An 18,594-nucleotide genomic window follows, 5' to 3' on the forward strand; every position below is an offset into this window, starting at 1 on the left:
ATTTTTTGTTTCAATGAAATGTGCCAGAGAATTTCAGAATTGCCAGACGGAGGCATACATTTTAGATAGCAGATACTGTATTTTAAAATTACTGTCAGTCCAAAGAATTGTTTTGGCTCATTATAACTGTTTTTGTTCTTACACTCCCAGAAATTTCTCACTGATTTCTGGTGATAATACTGTATATTCAGACAAGCTTCAGCGGTGCAAAATGCAGGCTATCTCAAATGCTCCAAGTACATATGAATCAAGCTTCAGCCTGTCTGACTGAATCAACTCGTCTGCACTCAGATGCATTAGGCTACAGATCCACATCAAAAGGTTTTAATGTTCCCCAGAAGCTATGTCGCAGACTTCTACACATCTTAAAGAAATGGGCTAATATCGGGTGCCCAGATAGCTCAGTTGGTAGAACGGGCTCCCATATATAGAGGTTTAGTCCTTGACGCAGCTGGCCCGGGGCCGACTCCGACCTGCAGCCCTTTACTGCATGTCATTCTCCCTCCATCCCCTTTCATCTCTTCAGCTGTCCTGTCAATAAAGGCCTAAAAATGCCCCAAAACAATCATCTTAAGAAAAAGAAAAGGGCTAATATCGCCTCTCTGCCTCACACTCAAAATAATACAGCTCACAACAAGCAATGTTGCTTTCATCTTAAAGGAGGCATGCATTCTCATTTTTGGGAAACACTAAAGCATGGTTGTATAAGAAAAATGCAACTTGTTTTTGAAATGGCAGTTTGGTCCTGAAAAGGGAAGCATGTCTTTGTCCAATTGACTCTCTGTATTAGTTAAAACACCGAAGAGCCAGTGCATCAGGAGGTCCTCCTGTGTGTGCTGTAGGCAGAGGACGGGTAGAAGAAGTACGGTGGCTACTATCGTTTCTCTACATGCAAACTAAAAAAAAAGTAAAAGCTAAAAAATTGTAAATGGTGTCAGAAGAATTTTATCCAATCATCTGACACCATTCTGTCATTACTCTGCATTGTGTTTTACTTCAAATTGTTCTGGGATGTAACTATTTATATTCATTTAGAATGCAGGTCACATTGCTAGAAGGAGATTGGTCTTGTAGCATTACGATCCTCTAAATAAGCACGGGTAAATTTCTGTTTTTGATTTATTACAAAATCAGCTAGTGACCTGCTTCACTGTTCAGATAATTATTTTGTTTAAAAGTGTCAAAAGTCCCAAAGCAGAGTGTTAAATATCCTCAGAATTTGCTTAATTGTCTCTTGTAGTTGTGAATTTATCTAGACATTTTAGGTCATTTTCATAAGGCTGATAAAAGACTAAAATGTATAATGTTATACTTAGTGTTGAAGATACTTATCTAATGCAGTCTTTCTATAATTGAATATCTATTTTGACAGCATTGGTGAGGGACAAGTCTGATATGACAGCATCTGAGGTAGCGAAATGTCTGGTGATAAACTATTGACAAGGTTTACCAGATTGTCAAAACTTTAACCTTGATGACCTGTTAACTGCAATGAAAATCAAGCAAGATTTCCAGCTAGAGTAGTTCAGCTTTCCACCTCTGCATGAGGAGAAACAATAGTAACCACCTACATCCTCCAACTCCTCCTGAACATAGTAAAAAGAAAAAAAGGAAGAAGGACAAGCAGTACGTGACAGGTGACAACTATAAATCATTACCACGGCACAAAGTGTCTGAGAGGTAGCAAATAATCCGTTAACCGTTTCCTGCAGCAGAAAAAAGAACATTTTGATACTGGGAATATACTGCAAAATCTCCATGGAGTTTAAATTAAAGTGCTCATATTATGCTCATTTTCAGGTTCATAATTTTATTTAGAGGTTGTACCAGAATAGGTTTATGTGGTTTAATTTTCAGAAGAAACCATATTTTTGAGTGTGAGCTCTCTGTTTCAGCTACAGAGTGAGACATCTCACTTCTATTCCATCTTTGTTGGGAGTTCCACATGCGCAATAAGTACTGCTAGCTTGTCAGTTGCAGAGTATGAGGGCGTGCCACGCTAGCAGCTAGGCGAGCATTATAACGTGTGTTACAAAGTGACGCACGTTCGTCACGGAAGTAAAGGCTGGACTACAATAGAGCTGTTTGGAGCAGTTTGTGAACAGTGTTTTCTGTTGGAGATGGTAAGTCCCTTTGGGGTGGACTTTGGGCTTTTTCACTTTGTAAACCTATAAGGTGCACAAAAAGATATATAACACAATAAAGGAAAGGGGAAAAGCCAAAAAGCACAATATGAGCACTTTAATACATTTAGTTTTACAAATTGTGTTTTCAGTTTTAATTAGATTTGGATCTAATTAGTTAAAGGCTCCTCGTATTGGTAGAATTGAAGATGCAGTGGGTAGAAAGCAAAAAACACCAGAATTTTAAATGGAGTGAGACCTCTTCCATCAGCCCTCCCGCTCCCCTCTCTGTCACACGAGCATATGGTATGCATGAGCAAAACAGCCAATAGAAACACTAGTTTTATCTCAGACCATTTGAATTCAATCAATATGCTGAAAGAATATTACAGAAGTTCTATCCAATGGCGCCAAAATTAATGTGCCTACCACAGCTTTAATGACTGCGTATAGCTCACATGCTAAAATAAAACCTGGTAGCCTCGATACTTGATCACTTTTTAAAAACTTAATTTATGGCCAGCTGATTTTCCTAAGAGCACATTATGCATCGTCATTATTTGGCCATAATGATTAAATAAATGAATTTTGTGACAAAATGTTTTTAGAGATGAGAAAATACTGCATACTTTCCACATACGTACTTCTCACTGATTTGATATAATATGATATAATTACTCATTTAGACCAGCAAAAGTTATGATCTAAATCTAGATAACTGCACTTGATATTTTGCAAATGTATCATCTTTCTGCTGCACTCCCAGCGGTTCTCCTCATCATATCTACAGCAGGTGTCCCATGTCAAATGTCACTGCAAATCCAAAGAGCTTTGCAATGCACCTGGCATGCAGCTGACTAACAGAGAGCGGAGAATGACGACTCAATCAGCGGAGGAAGTGACTGATGAGAGTCACTCAGCAGGAATGGTTGGAGGTCATCGGAAAGTATTATCAGGCTTTTTGAAGTTTGAATCACAGAGGCCTAAATAAGAGGTTCACATCAAATAACGGTTTTGGATTCATATCATCTCCAAAACAAAAAGCAGACTACATGCATGCAAACACACATATACTGTACACAACTGCGAAGTAGGTAGTAAAGAGTGTGCTGTGGTATACCTGAGGTACTCACTGCTGTAGAGTGAGAGTTCATACTACAGGCATTTTCAGCCCAGCAGCCACATCCATAATGAGCAGCCTGAGAAAAGAGAGGATAAGAGGACATTTTAGATGAAAATAAGTTTTGCTGTTTTTTTTAGTTTTGATATTCTGTTTTGGAAGTACTAAAAAAAATCTCAAATAATAACTTTAAGTAAGGCACGCTCATGGCCGATTACAAGATTTTAAAACTTACACTGCAGGCTGGGATGGTCATTTCAGCCTAATTTACATTTCCACATGATTCACTACACTAGAAGAACATGCCATATGCCTACTGTACTCACAACTCTATTGATCTGAGCTTCAGATTTTTAAACAGCTAGTGATAGTGTTAATGAGGTCAATGCAGTAAATCCTACTGATTCATTCATTCTGTGCTGTCCCCATTGTTAAATTGTTGTTTTCCCCTGTTAAGCTGCTGTTCATACAAACTCATAACTTCCTGTAGCTGCCTCAAAGTAAAAGACTTACAGCACAGAAATGTTTTACTGGAATTTGTTGAGTTCACATTAACATAAAAAAAAAATGGGGCACAGGACATGAGGGTGATCAGAGCAAATTCTTCTGTAGTCGCCCCATTCATTTTGACTACCTGCATTAAGAAGCAAACGTTTAGCTCTATTAGGTACATCAAACAGCAGCAATGCCGAATGCCAAAAAGATGGGGGGCTTATTTAGTAACAGCTGCTCGCTACCAACTCTTATCAGCTGCTTTCAGTTTTTCTAAAGCTGGATTGATTGAGTTCATTTTTGGCCACTGGAGGGCATAAAAACACACAGCTGTGGCACACTGTCGCCTTATTAAAAGTTGCTCTAAGCGATGTTGGGTGACGGCACTTCTTGTTGACGTGAGAAGTATTTTCAAACAAAACGAGGCTAGGCGGCCCCTCCCTCCTCCTCATCCCGTCCCCTCTCCCTCCCTTCCGTGCACTAACCCCCAAACCCCCACCCCCAAATCCTTCTTGTCAGTTACTGGCTGGAACTCTGGAACACTGCTTGTTATGTTTGGTGGTGCAGGTTGGCCAGTTTGTTTTTGTTGCCGTTTGTGGAGCCTGGGCTGTCTACAGAGACCGCGTTTTTTTTAACAGTGTGTTTAGGGGACAGGCAGCTTGCGGATAGTGAGGAGATGCATACCTGCAAACTCAGAAGGGCTGAAAAAGGTGACACATCTCTTCCCCCTAAAACGATACATTTAAAACGGTGCCTGAACTGAAAGAATTATATATATATATATATATATATTTAAAATGAAATGATTTATTAAAAATGTAATAACAATAACTTATAACAATAACTTATTTCACCAGTAAATTCCTGTTAACGACAAAAAAACACTGGATGGGAAAAGGGTATTTTACAATTACTTTGAATGCAGCACGAGGCTGGCGAGGCGAGGCTGAGTTGTTTTTCAGACAACGGCAGCTACAGTCTGGTGTTACAATCCTCTCCAGTGAGATACAGACACATTTTTACACCGTTTAGCTGTCAGCATTTTAACCGTGTTTACTCCAGCTGCTAGCTAACGGTAGGCTAACGTTACCTGTTGTCGAGTGTAGTGTTACCGTAACTAGCGTCCCGTGCAGCGATGTTTCAGTTCCCTCTAACGTCCGTTTTCGGAGCAAATAAGGCACCGCGTTGCTATTCGGTCCGGTAGATAACGGTCGTTAAGACACCGGTGCCGTATTAGCACCGGGTCTCGGACCCCCCCCAAATAAAAACTCTTTGGATCTACACGATTCACGTGGATGACATTTTCCCATTCAAAACGGCGATTTTCGCCGAAAAGCGACTAGGTTGCAGGTATGGAGATGTTTTCTGTATGTGACAAAAAATGTTGTAGCCTAAAAAACGTGTGACATCGCTTAGAGCACCTTTAAGTCGTTAGTGGTTAATGTGTTGTTGTTGTTGTTGTTGTTGTGTTTACAGATCCAGCAAACACATCTTTCCATTGGCTTTGTTTTTGTCCACTCGAGAGTCTAATGGCCAACCTGCATAGGAGGCATTTTTTATGTCCGTCACTCGCCTGTCTCACCGAACAGCTTGATGCATTTCATTTGAAAACAATGCTGAGTCCTTCCTATGATGCCTATAAAAAAACTATTATTGTCCAGTAAATTTCTGCTGTCAGTCAGCCTGGTGCAGACAGTTTGGCTGGCTACTGTCCTCTCAACACTTCAGGAGCTGCTGCCGACAGACAGACAGCTGATTCTGAAGACAGAGACAGTCAAACGGAGGTTGGAGTCAGGGCGGATTAAACGGACTAAACGTTATCATAGCTTTTGGGGTAAAAATGACTGCCTGCAGAAAACCGGTTTCATGAACAGTGAGACAGCATCATACAGAAAATGTCTAGGCTGTAAAACCAAAAACAATGAGTTGAGTAATAAATAACCTGGTTTAGGAGGTGGCCTACATTAGATTCAGATAATTTAGGCAGGGAAAAAGCCGTTTTTGTTTTACTGCTGCTACTATTCCAAGATGCATATCATTATAATTTGACACAAACTACATGTAGGTGTATACTATATAAAATAGAAATTCTACATTATCGTACTAAAATATTTCACAAATCAAAACGGTCAATCCGCAGAGAAATACACACAGCCCGTGTTCAGAAACCTGCCTTTAAACGAGCCTTCAAGACTTCCGTATGATTGTAATGTAACCACTATACAAAATATATAGATAGAAAGTGCAGCTACAGTGCGGTTACAGTCACTCCCCGGCTGCAATGACTGTGCAGAGATGCCAAAAGCGCAGATGCGTAAGACCCGGAGACGCTGACCAATCAGGGCAGACTGGGCTTTTTCAGGAGGAGGGCTTAAAGAGACAGGCACTAAAACGGAGCGTTTCAGACAGAGGGTGAATACTGTGGGTCTTTAGATGGCTGTACAGGCCAATACGTGATCCACATATTTTGGTGCAGTGTGGGCAGGGCAAAGTGGAGGTGGTGAGTGGTAGAGGAGCCTTTTTCTCTTTTTCCTTGCGGTGTTGTCACTTTGTCTCTGCGACACAGCAGAGTTCCATTTCACGGCGCACAGCTCCTTCCTGCACAGTTGTCTTTCAGCGACGCCTGTCTAAAGCAATCTGCTCTCAGTTGCTTACTGGAATTTTGAACTTCTTTAGACTGATCTTAATATTAATATTGTCCTTGAAGCGTTTTTTTTAGACCACTGGGGGCTCGCCGACCTTCCTTCAATTGGGAGTATAGGATCCGTTTGGGGATGGCCAGTCCATCGAAGTTGGTACTGCATTATTGTGATACTGAACATGTTGGCTTCCTCCAAAACGCTGATGTTGGTACGTCTGTCCTCCCAGTTGATCCTCAGAATCTTCCTGAAGTGTCTTTGATGATGTTGCTCCAGGGTTCTCAGGTGCCTGCTGTAGGTGGTCCATGACTCACACCCATACAGCAGGGTGGGGAGGACCACAGCTTTGTAGACCAGGAGTTTTGTTTGGGCCTTTAGGTCTCTGTCTTCAAAGACTCTTTTCCTGAGTCTGGCGTATGCACCACTGGCACAGCTCAGGCGATGGTTGATTTCGGAGTCGATGTCAGCTTTTAAGGAGAGGAGGTTGCCAAGGTAAGGAAAGTGGATGATGTTGTCCACTTTTATGGTGGGCTGAGTTGGTGGCTGATTAGGTGGAGGTTGAAGTAGGACCTGGGTCTTCTTGATGTTTTAAGCCCTGGAGGTCTTCTGTGGAGTGTGCTACGATGGCGTTGTCATCCGCATAATGAAGCTCCATGATGGTGGTGTTCCTGATTTTGCGCTTGGCTTTAAACCAGTTAAGGTTGAAGAGCCGGCCATCAGTTCTTCACCAATGAGGTGGAGTAAGGTAGCAATAAAGATGGCAAACAGGGTTTTTGTTCATGGCATTTTTCCTGCAGGCGTGCTGTGAATATCATGTCTGCTGTACCTGTGGATGGGCGGAAGCCACACTGAGATTCAGGGAGTACTTCCTCAGACAGTGGTAACAGTCGATTGGCAACGACACGAGCAAGCACTTTGCCTGTTGTTGATAGGAGTGAGATGCCTCTGTAGTTTCCACATTCAGCCTTGTCCCCTTCTTAAATATAGTCACTATTAGAGCATCCCTGAGCTCTGACGGGAGTTCTTCTTTTTCCCCAGACCTTGAGGAGTAGGGCATGGATGTGGTACAGGAGTTCTGGTCCACCACTCTTCAAGATCTCCGCTGGGATCCCATCTGGACCAGTGGCCTTGTTGTTCTTTAGGCTCCTATTGGCATTTTGGACCTCAGTTATGGTGGGTGGTTCCCCCATTTCTTCTCAGATGAGACTCTGAGGGATGTGGCTGATGCTACCTGGTTCAGCTGTGCTGTCGCGGTTGAGGAGTTCCTGGAAACACTCTTTCCGTTGGACGTTAATGGACTCATTGTCCTTCAGCAGCTCCTGCCCGTCCTTTGAGCGCAGGGGGTTTAGGCCGCGGTGGCTTGGGCCATAGCTAGCCTTAGTAGCGCTAAAAAAAAAACTCTTGTGTCACCTGAGTCTGCCAGTCTCTGAATTTCCAGAGCTTTTTCAAGACTTCAGACTGACAGTATGAGAAAGATGGTGTGTTTTTTAACATTAAAGCATGTAAACATGTTCTAGTAGAACCCCAAAAGACAAGTGTAAACCTGAAAATTAGCATATGTCCAATTTAAAGAAGTTATGTGGGTAAAGACATGAACAGAGAAAAAAAAGAAGGAGAAGGCCTGATTACCTGGCCAACCCTGCCGGGATGTTTCATGGCCAGACCTCCACTGGACACCGCTGCAGCTACATTCCCTTCCAGGTCTATGACAACGGCTCCCACTGTGTCGAGGCACCCTGAACCATTTTCCTACATCACAGTAAGGAGAGCAGTCACATGAGAATGGTTCTCATTTCAGGCAACATAAAGTAGGAGAAATCCAAATATTCACATTCTCAAGCAGAAACATCATCTTTGACTAGGGACATTTCCAAAATTAATAATGTAACGCATGCATTTATGAATCACTCTTCCCTGCCCTTCATATTTCATCAAAAATGTGCTGTTGTGATTTTAATCAGCTGTTTTTCTTCCCTGATTGCAGTTTGCTTTGGAAGTGACTTGTTTGCGAATCATCCTGACTCAGACTTCATGATGAATAGAGTTCTACAGGGTAAATGTGCAAAATGGCATTATGATACATGATCAGAGCTCCACTCCTACTAGAAACTGAAGATCTTGAAAAGCAGAGTAAAAAAAGTAGAAGACTACAGCATTTCTCATGCTCTCCTAAATCATTCCCGTCTCTAGGCTTTTGATGCCAAAAAGAACCCAAGCCAAAGACCTTCCTGTCATTCCTTATCAGTTTCCTTAAATGAAAAAAAATCCACAGTAAATAATGACTGTAAAACATAAGGGCATCTTTAGAATTATATTGAAATGCTTTAGATTTTCCTATATTGCACAAGAAAAAAAAAAGGAAAGATTTTATTGCATTAAATGAACACTAAAACATGGTAATGGTAAAGAACATTAAAACCAGACTTATTACGATAATGCTTTTTGTTGAACCCATAAGACTCTAATTGCCATCCTTGGTACAAAAAGAAGTTATTTCCTGCTAATTGACTTTATATGTTAATTGTATTCTTTTTTGTATTAATTGTATGTATATGTATAAAAATTAAAAGACAAGGTTGATGCCAAATTCCTGTAAAACCTAAAAAAGACAAGCTAAAACTCTGACCATGGCATGCATGTGAACAGTCACAGTCTGAGTATCAGTTACTGTATGTTAAAATCAGAAATGGTCACATATTAATCTTTAATAGGTCAAGCAGTTTTGTGTAAACATGTTAGAGACGGAGGAGAACTGAGGGGTACTCAAACATTAAACTGTCATTAGGCTAACAAGCCATTTGACACAAAATCAATCATTTAATCATATATTACTTATGTAAGTCAACGAACAGTCCATCTTAGTTGTTAGTCTTTGTTTTTGTGGATATATCATTAATATTGAGGATTGATGTGACTGAACTAAATCAACAATAATGGTGTTTAAAAAGGTCCAATGAAGCATATCGGGCTGTGGCTGTTTACACGTTTTACTCCATTTAACACAATTCACATCTGAACCAAGATAAACTCCCACCCTGTTCTGTATGGCTGCCACTGCTAGTGACTTTAGAGCAGAATGGCAGAAGGAGGCAACTCTCAACTGCTTTCTACACAGCTCATCATTAAGACACTCTCCAGTTGTGCTGCTCAGGGAACTGAAACTTTGCACTAACTCTTGTCAACACTTTAATCGTTTCCTGGAACCCTCTGTGCAACCTGGTAATGACATTTCCTTTAATGACCCTGTGAGAATGTGAGATCATAACTGGCAAAATATATCTTGATGTTATGATATGATAAATTTCAGTTTGATGCCATATATCACCGTGCATAACTGCAGGTTTGGAATCTGCTGAGTGGGCTGAAAGCATGATAAAACCACACCAATTTCATCACTAATACAACCCTGTCATTTGTGTTTAAAGGAACACGCCAACTTATTGGGACTTTAGCTTATTCAATGTATCCCCCAGAGTTAGATAAGTCCATACATACCCTTCTCATCTCCGTGTGTCGTAACTCTGTCTGACGTACCCACCGCTAACCTCGCTTAGCACAGATCCTGGAGGTAACCGGCTCCATCTAGCCTACTGCTCCGAATAAGTGACAAAATAACGCCAACATTTTCCTATTTACATGTTGTGATTTGTATAGTCACAGCGTGTACAAATAACAAGGTCACATGAGACACAGCCATCTTTTAACCGTATACAAACTGGGAACTATATTCTCAGAAGGCGAAGCACTGCTACTACTGCTACTTGGGTGGAGCGATTTGCTCGCAGCACCTAAAGCCCTGTGGTGAGGAGCAGAGAGTTCACCTGGAGTTCGCTCAGAGTTGGAGTAATATAGCGGCGGGGGCGTCAGACAGTTACGACAAGCACGGAGATGAGAAGGGTATGTATGGACTTATCTAACTCTGGGGGATACGGTGAATAAGCTAAAGTCCCAATAAGTCGGCGTGTTCCTTTAAGAGATCCAAATCACTTTTTGTGTAATAACTGAGAAATTAAATCAGTGTTTTAATTAAAGCAAAACAACACTGTTTAATCCAAGTGAAGTAGCTTTATTTTTTATTAGAACAGGCACCGTATCACTTTGCTCTTCAAAAGGGTATTGATGATTAAATGGTTACAGTAATGTTAACTCCATTGTGATTTACATAAATGTTTTACATTTGTTTTATCAACAATAGATTGTTAAACCTTGTCTAATATGTTAATGTAGGGAATTAGGGAAAGTTTTAGATTTAATTTGGCATGCCAGATTTGGCCAATAGTCTGCTATTTGCTATTTGTTTAGTGCAAATGATGCCCCTGGTCAGATGGTTAGATCTCAACCCCGTATAGCATCTGTGGGATTAAGAAAAAACAGGATGTTCGCTATGAGGAATACTACTATAAAATCAGCAGGAAGTGGTGGTTCCATTCTGACTCAAGTGGCGCAACTAAGAAAGAATTAACTTGATGCCATTAAAATATTTTTATCTTATTTTAAGACACAGTACTTACATTTTCACTTGATTGTCGTCTTTTCTTCGTGTGATTATGTCCTGTGTCAATTTTTTCTGCCAGCTCCATCTTTCGCTTGTTCCTCTTGTACGCAGATAAACTAAACTCTGTGTGAGAAAAAATTACATCCACATAAATGAATGCACCTCTTCCCAAGGTTGTTTTGAGCACTGTGTTTTGGTTCAGTTTTGCAGCTAGAGAACATTCATTTCTTAGATGAAATATATAATCAGTGCAACAAGACTCACTGCTGGCCATTTTCTCTGAAGGGCATGGTGGTATTCCATGGCTGACTGCCCAATCATGTGCTCCTCGCCCCACTAAAAAGCTGACAAAATAAAACAAATTAACAAGTTGATACAGTCACGTTAATGCAACATTAATTAATAAACATTATAATCACCAGGGTGGTATTCTGCCAGCTGATAGTTTCCCTTTCTGTGCTTCACTAAGTAGACGGTTTGCAACCAAGACTGGGTTCTTAATACCTGAAGGAAAAGTCAGAATCATCACAGAGCTAGCAATTCATTCTATGTTATTTTATTACAGTAAAAACAAATCCAGATACAATTATGCCATTGTTACACAAGCACACTTATGAATGCTGGGTTGCTTTTAGTCTATTTAAACCTTATGACAAACACGGGTTGGCAGGTATACACTCTTATCTAAGCGAACAAAGTTTCATCATCCACAAATGATATTAACTGTTAAATGATGCAGACATGGTAATAAAAACAAGCGGTTGTCTTTTGGACTGAACGTGCCAGCTTTCACCCTTGGGCTGCTTTTGTTGAAAGCCTTCAAGGAAAACTCTCTGAGAATGTGTACATATTAACAGCGTTTCTTGGGTCGTTCTTCAGGTAAAAATTGGGTGATCCCTCATTTTTTATGAACCTCTAAGAAACTCTGACATGGTTGAAAGTAAATGAGTAAAACACATGACAGACTCATTGCCATTACTTTCAGGGGACTGAACTTCAGTTCCACAACAACACTTCAACATTACATAAATATCAATACATGTGTAATAACTCACCACTTATAGCCCCTACTGCACCATAATGCAGCGACTTCCCATCCATGATACTCGCATCACATTCAATTTCCCCCGACAAATTAAGGTTGGAGCCCATGCCAGCGTTTGTAAAAGGAGAGTCCTGAGAACAATTAAAAACATGCAGAGTCTAGAATAAAACTATATTTGCAATGAAACATATTGTCAATGTTAATATGTTGAAGGAAAGTCATTCTTTTGTGTAATATAGTTCAACCACAAAAAAAGGGTCACTCTTTCTTGTGGTCCAAAGTCATAGTGCAATGGAAATATTTTTAAACAAGACAAAAGTCAATATCTACTGTAATTCTAACTTTTTAAATCAGCAGCTTATAAAATGTCCGTGCTGAATGTACTTCATTTATTAAATACTTGAAAACACTACTACTACTAGAAAATTGAATACAGGAGGAGGTTTAAAGCAAGGCAATTAAAAATATTTTACAAAAACCATTAAAAAAAAATTGCAGCTGGTGAACCACCTCCCGTAACACAATAACAATCCGATCCTAAAAGACTTCCGTTGCTGTTGTCACTGTTACCTGTCTGGGACAATAATGCTGACAATAATTGGCTGTTTACCTAATGCTCCTCTGTTCTTTGATACCATCTAATTAGGATACAAAATATTTGTTTTTAAGCCTCATTCTTGGTTTTCATTCATTCTTCATAGGAATTTTGCTGATATAGTTGTGGGCTTGAGGCAGATTCACATGAATATACAGTATATATATATAAATTTTATTATATAAGATTATTTTTGGGGCTTTTCCCTTTGTTAGATATGACACACACAGCAAAGGGCTGCAGGTTGGATTTGAACCCGGGCCTCTGCAAAGTAGTCTACATGGGGCGCACACTCTACTGGGAGGGCTAGAGGTCGCCCCGAGACAGACAGACAGACATATACCGTATACAGTATATTGCACTGCATTTCTATGTACATTACTGCAGCTGCAGAGAGTTTATCAGTCATTGTTCTTTATTCCAAGCCTGCCCTGAGGAAAATCGCCTCTTACATCATCCAACAGGCATACATGCATTGGAGGCAGGAGCAGAATAAAGCTGTTTTGGATAAACACACACATATGTCAAATTAAGTTTCTTTTCCTTACTGAAAGTTTTTGGGATGTTTTATTAAGTCCAATCTGGGCCTAAGATAGATTTCTTCTACATTAAGTATGTGGGGTGTTATTTAACTCTGAGTTAATAAAGGTTGACTTTTTATATTCAAACCTGGATCAAAATCAACCAACCTCAAGTTCAACCAATGCTGCGGCCACTGCTTCCACTGCAAGTGCCCCGGCTTTGAGTCGGTCCACGGCCTGGGAAAGACAGATAGAGATACCTTGTTGAAAGTGCAACAGCTTTCCAGTCAAAACATCAAATAAACCCATTGCTCATTTTAGCCTTTGTAGATTACTTTCATTGTCTACCTTCATCTAAGTCGGTTGCGCAACACTATGATAAGATAGGGACAGAAACTAGAGGAACGATAAGCATAAAACATGCAATAAGGATCCTGGATTGAATTAAGTTTGCATTGTATGTATATATGTGTGTGTGTGTGTGTGTGTGAAAAAGGGAAAACGGAGCTCTTTTCAAATTGAAAAATTTGGCCTAAATGCAGCACTACATCCAGCTGAAACTGGGAAAAGCTCATCACCCATCTAACACCATTCCTATTGTAAATCAAGGGTGATGGCAGCACCATGAGGTTGTTTTTCAGCCATACGGATGGAAGAACGATGAATGAAACCAAATACAAGGACATACTTGAAGAACCTGCTTTGAGTGCCAAAGAACAAAGACTTCCATTCCAACTGCAAAATGATCTTAATACAGCCAAATGAAAACTGGAATGACTTCAAAACAAGAACTTTAGAGTACTTGAGGGATACTGCCAAAACACAGATTGGAATCCCACTGATTATACATGAAATGACAGCTGTTCATAGATGCTCCCCATCCAACCTGAGCAAACTTCTTAAGAAAGTGTAGGAGAAAATCCCAATATCTTACTGATCAAACAAGGTTACTCTATATACTTTCTAAAGACTTGAGATCAATTGATAGAACAAGAACAGAATGCATTTGTGCGCAAAAATGTAGTAGAGGGAAGTTTACACATACCTCGGTATTTAGCAACTTTTAGTTACCTAAAATGTCACAACCAACTGAATTGTAGAGTCAGAGCAAGTGAAATATGTCTTTATAAAGACAATACCGTTCACGTATACATGCGGGCGCCATCTTGGGAAAACAGTCACAACCAGTCGAACGACGAACGCCGTGCTTGAGCTATGTTACTGGTTACTGGTTGCACGGCGTTCGTCATTCAACAGGTCGTGACTGCTTTCCCAAAATGGTGCCCACATGTATACGTGAACGGTGCAGTCTTTATAAACTATCTTTTTAATAAACTGAGGTACACTTACAAAGTTCTCAATGCTTCAGTTTACATGTAGGGACCCTCATTATGCTACTGTGGAAGTGTGGTGCTATTTTGAGCCTTGTTAGTGGTATAGAAATAGCGATTTCTTTTTACTTTCCTCGTGCCCCGACGACTAGCGTTATAAGCTAATTAGCGGTTTGGGCTAAAACTGGTCACATTCGATTAGCATGAAAACATATCCCAGAGAACGGTCGACTCGGTAATCATTTGTTATTAACCCCTAGGTTCATTTTGCGCCAGATTTCTCCTTTAGATTATAATGGTGCAGCACTATTCTTCTATTCTTTAAGGAAAGCCCTGAAATGCTACTTCATGATCAATGTCAATCTTGTCTGTTGCTCAGCATTCAGAAAGTTTTTAACAGATTCAATACTGTGAAGTGCCAAATTATCTACATTAAAGAAATACATTTAGAAGCATTCCATTAAGAATAACAACGTTTTGTGTACAAACAGTACAAGGTTATGTTGCTTGTTTGCACACACACACACACACAGACACATACAGTTTACTATAGTAATACCAGTAAAATAAACATACTCGCTGGCAGGCTCTTTTGCACACATGCTTGTACTCCTTGGCCTTAGATTCAGAATGGTATCCTGCTCCTGAAAGCAAATAGGGAAAAAAACAATTGACCATTCATAAAGTGGTGAAAGTTGACCTCCTCTAAGCAGAAAACTATATTGGGAGACTTAATGTTTCAGTGCATGATGGATCATGTTCCAATGCCCATAATCATGTTTACTTATTATGCTTCCTATTTCTTTCTAATAAACTCTTAATTCTACTTGTTAATTACAGTGTGTGCACTTACCTGCATGAACTAAAACAAACCCACCAACACATTTTGGCTTTTGATTCTTGCTTGATTCCTGTATTTTGGACCACGAGTTGGCCAGGGGAGAGGAGGGTTGCTGCTCTTCAGCAGAATTCATTAGACTTTCCATAACCCCTGCATAACTTGATAAGCCTATCATGGCCTATCAGACAGTGGTAAGAAAATAATTTTCATGGCACACCTGTGACAGGAAAATAAATACATGCATTGTCATTCAGGGATAATATACAGGACAAGATTATCTAACGTTTTTGATGGATAATACAGATGTAAAGAGCCTCTTGCAAAGCAGCATGCTGCATGGTTCTCAGCTATGTACCACTGAGACCACAAATGCACTGGCACAAAGAGGGCACTAAACTTGTAACAACACTATAGCAGAAGCTGATTACACCGACAGTAAATTATGTGGTTGAAGTAATGATTCTGCACATTCTCAGTCTTTACAGCACATATATAAATCACTATTCATTCAGTCAGTACTGTCAAACCACTGACAGTGGTGGAGAACAAATAACATTAACTTAAGTACTACACCCGAGTACTATACATGTAACTAGCTAACTAACGTTATCTAAAAAATGCTATCAATAGCCCAGACCCATAAGACTAGGTTAATCAAGCTATCACCCATCACGTTAACCTAATTTAACGTTATCCAAACAGTCCCTGCTGTTAATGTATCGTTACGCATGTCAGTTTAAAATGTGCGTTATAAAACAAACGTCATTTAGTCTGTTACGTGCCTTTTTTACTTTCTTTGAGTAAAGGACACTAACGTCACTTTAATAAAGTTATTTCAAGTCAAGCTAACAGCCCTTTTTTTTTTTCGTTAGCTTGTAGCTAACAGCTCGCTAACACACCAACAAAACAATCTCAACTTACAATTTTCACTCATGTCCAGCGACAGAACTGCCTGCTAACCACGACGTTACCTGACATGTGTTAAATACACATGAACGGTAGATGGACTCATAAATCTAACCGAGACAAACTTTGCTGTCAGTCACTTTCACTCCTCTGTGCTAACCGCAGCTAAAGCTAGAGCTAGAGCATACAAAAAGTACTTCCTGGTTCATATACACGTTGCTAGGGAAGTTCGTTCAGTGCAAACAATCGCACACGTGGATGAAGCTGTACAAAATAAAAGTTGGAGGAAAATTTAATAAAAAATGTTTTTTTTCCCCCTGCTTACATGTATTTACAAAATACATAAACAAGAATATGAATTCTTAAGTTAATATTACAACTTGCAACTGAAAAGAATCGTCATTATGCAGTAAATTGTCGAGGCTAACACAAACATTAATTCAAAGACTTTAACGTTGTTTTTATGATTTGACGTTTACATTTTTATTATTTAATTTATGAGCTATACTTTTCTGCTAGGTTTATATTAAAGTTTGACTGGATGAGAGCATATTTGTAAATCTCTCTAACTTTATCATTGTTAAAACATTTAACAAAAACATGAAATAATACCATGGTCAATATGATTCTACATGTGAAAAATAGGACATCTTGTTGGCCCCACAGTCTGAGAAAGGCACTGGCATCTATTTTACACTGTGTTGGAACATCTCACACTTTTTCGGATTTTCTTTAATCACTAAATCTCATTTGCACCAGTGTGTGTCATCATTAATGCTTCTGATTAAATGAGGGTTTTGTGTTTTGCTGCACATTCTTGGGATAAATTCTAAGTTGCGTGTCAGGTTAGACAACTGAGAACTTTTAATCAGAGGCCATCTTTTGCTTAAGAGATTTTTTTTTAGTGCAAGTTTAGGTCTTATAGCAGCAAATCAAGTCCACAATAATCTCTTTGTTTTCTCTAGAACAATAGTGGGGGAGGTAGGGAAAGGAATAGTATGTGCTTTTCCTAAGATATGGCCTTCTGATAATTAAACCCTGAAGAAAAATATTCAGTTCTTTCCTCAAGTGTGATGAATGACTCAGTATTGCTTTAGACAGGCAAATACACGGCATTCGTGACTACAGTTAGCTCTTAAACTTACTGCCATGCAGTTTGAACTCCCCAACCATTTTTTCACTCTTAGCTTTATTCTGTCTAAACATAAAAGATGTTTTATCATTACGGCCTGTTAAAAAAAAGAAGTGAACTTCAAGGGGTATGATACATAGAAGGTCTCAATAATGTTGGTATTAATTCAATGATCATTGCTCCCTCAGGAGGTTCTTTTTTATGTCTAAGACATCAAAATACAGTTTGAATAAACTAAGGATCTTCCACTGACGTCCTGTGCTATACCTGCAGGTTATCATATTCCCTATCTCAGACACCGTAATAAAAAGGCAGCTTAATATTTGTCTATACTGTACCACATTAGAGATATTCCAACAAAACACAAAAATATAACCCCTGATCATCTAAATTCAACACTAGACCAGTAGCTTATAAGGTCTGAAACAGGCGCTTTTATGTTTATGGGTGGAGCCAAACAAGCACATTCTTTAATCATAATGTGCAGCGTAAAGTTGTTTTCTTTGGATCAAGTCAACAGAGATGAAAGAATCCTGTTAAGCAATTAATGAGGAGAGAGCTGGGACCACAGTGCAGAGTGCTGAAGAGGGGCCAGCTAGCCTTTAGGGGGTGGCTTTAGTATCGCATGCCATGAAATCTCTGTGTGAACTTCTTCTTGCTGTTGTTGATGGTGTGGAGAGGAAAACTGCCAGTTCAGTTTTAATAGATGTAGATATCTGTTTTGACCTCACAGCCTGCAGACATGATTCATCTGAGGCCTTCTCTGCTTCTTTATCTTGATACAGATTCACACTTGTACATAACCTTTAAAATCAAATGCATTGACATTTTACTTTAGAGTGCTATGTAACCAGATATTGTAGGATAGCATGAGAAAAGACATTCTTTATCATCCACTAATCTACTGGAAAGTTAGAACCAATATCAATTTCTCCAATAATGAGCAGATTGCTGTTGAAGCATTGGTTATTGTGTCGTTTTGTGTTGTTATGGCAGGGATAGGAGGTCACAAGCATACTTGTGCAGCGTTGAGAGTTAAGGATATAGTTTCTGTGATAGGATTTTTCCTGTGGAGTTTTATCTCTCCTAAAATATTCTGCTCTATCATCTGGCGGACATGGTATATATTTATTTGGATGAGTAATGAGGCACTCTGAGTATTTGCATAGTCAGAGGGAAACACGTGATATTTTGTCTTAGAACATTAGAGAGATTTCTACCTTTCTGTTTATGCTTTAGTCTTTTGTTACATTTAAAAAAGGGAAACAAGCATAATAATATTATATTTAAAAAGAAATTATTCAGCTGGAAAAAAAGGAAGAGACCAACATGTATAAGCAGAATTATCCTGCAA

The 18,594-nt window shown here is 39.5% G+C and overlaps 1 protein-coding gene across 2 annotated transcripts in view; it reads right to left on the bottom strand.

The window, feature by feature from the left end:
* Positions 1–16,336, bottom strand: part of tasp1 (taspase, threonine aspartase, 1) — a 30,961-nt gene extending 14,625 nt beyond the window's left edge. For both annotated transcript variants that reach the window (XR_004105347.2, XM_031301829.2), the window contains exons 1-10: positions 16,124–16,336; positions 15,215–15,419; positions 14,938–15,005; positions 13,199–13,267; positions 11,925–12,045; positions 11,289–11,373; positions 11,134–11,213; positions 10,886–10,992; positions 8,004–8,123; positions 3,244–3,322 (exon numbers count right to left, since the gene is read on the bottom strand). Coding sequence is in view for 1 of the 2 variants with exons in the window: in XM_031301829.2 (XP_031157689.1) it covers positions 3,244–3,322; positions 8,004–8,123; positions 10,886–10,992; positions 11,134–11,213; positions 11,289–11,373; positions 11,925–12,045; positions 13,199–13,267; positions 14,938–15,005; positions 15,215–15,377 (892 nt within the window). In the remaining variant the exon portion in view is untranslated. The remainder of the gene's footprint in view (positions 1–3,243; positions 3,323–8,003; positions 8,124–10,885; positions 10,993–11,133; positions 11,214–11,288; positions 11,374–11,924; positions 12,046–13,198; positions 13,268–14,937; positions 15,006–15,214; positions 15,420–16,123) is intronic.
* Between the last annotated feature and the right edge of the window lie 2,258 nt (positions 16,337–18,594).

Source organism: Sander lucioperca, chromosome 15 (assembly GCF_008315115.2).
Source record: "Sander lucioperca isolate FBNREF2018 chromosome 15, SLUC_FBN_1.2, whole genome shotgun sequence".
NCBI classification, from domain to species: domain Eukaryota; kingdom Metazoa; phylum Chordata; class Actinopteri; order Perciformes; family Percidae; genus Sander; species Sander lucioperca.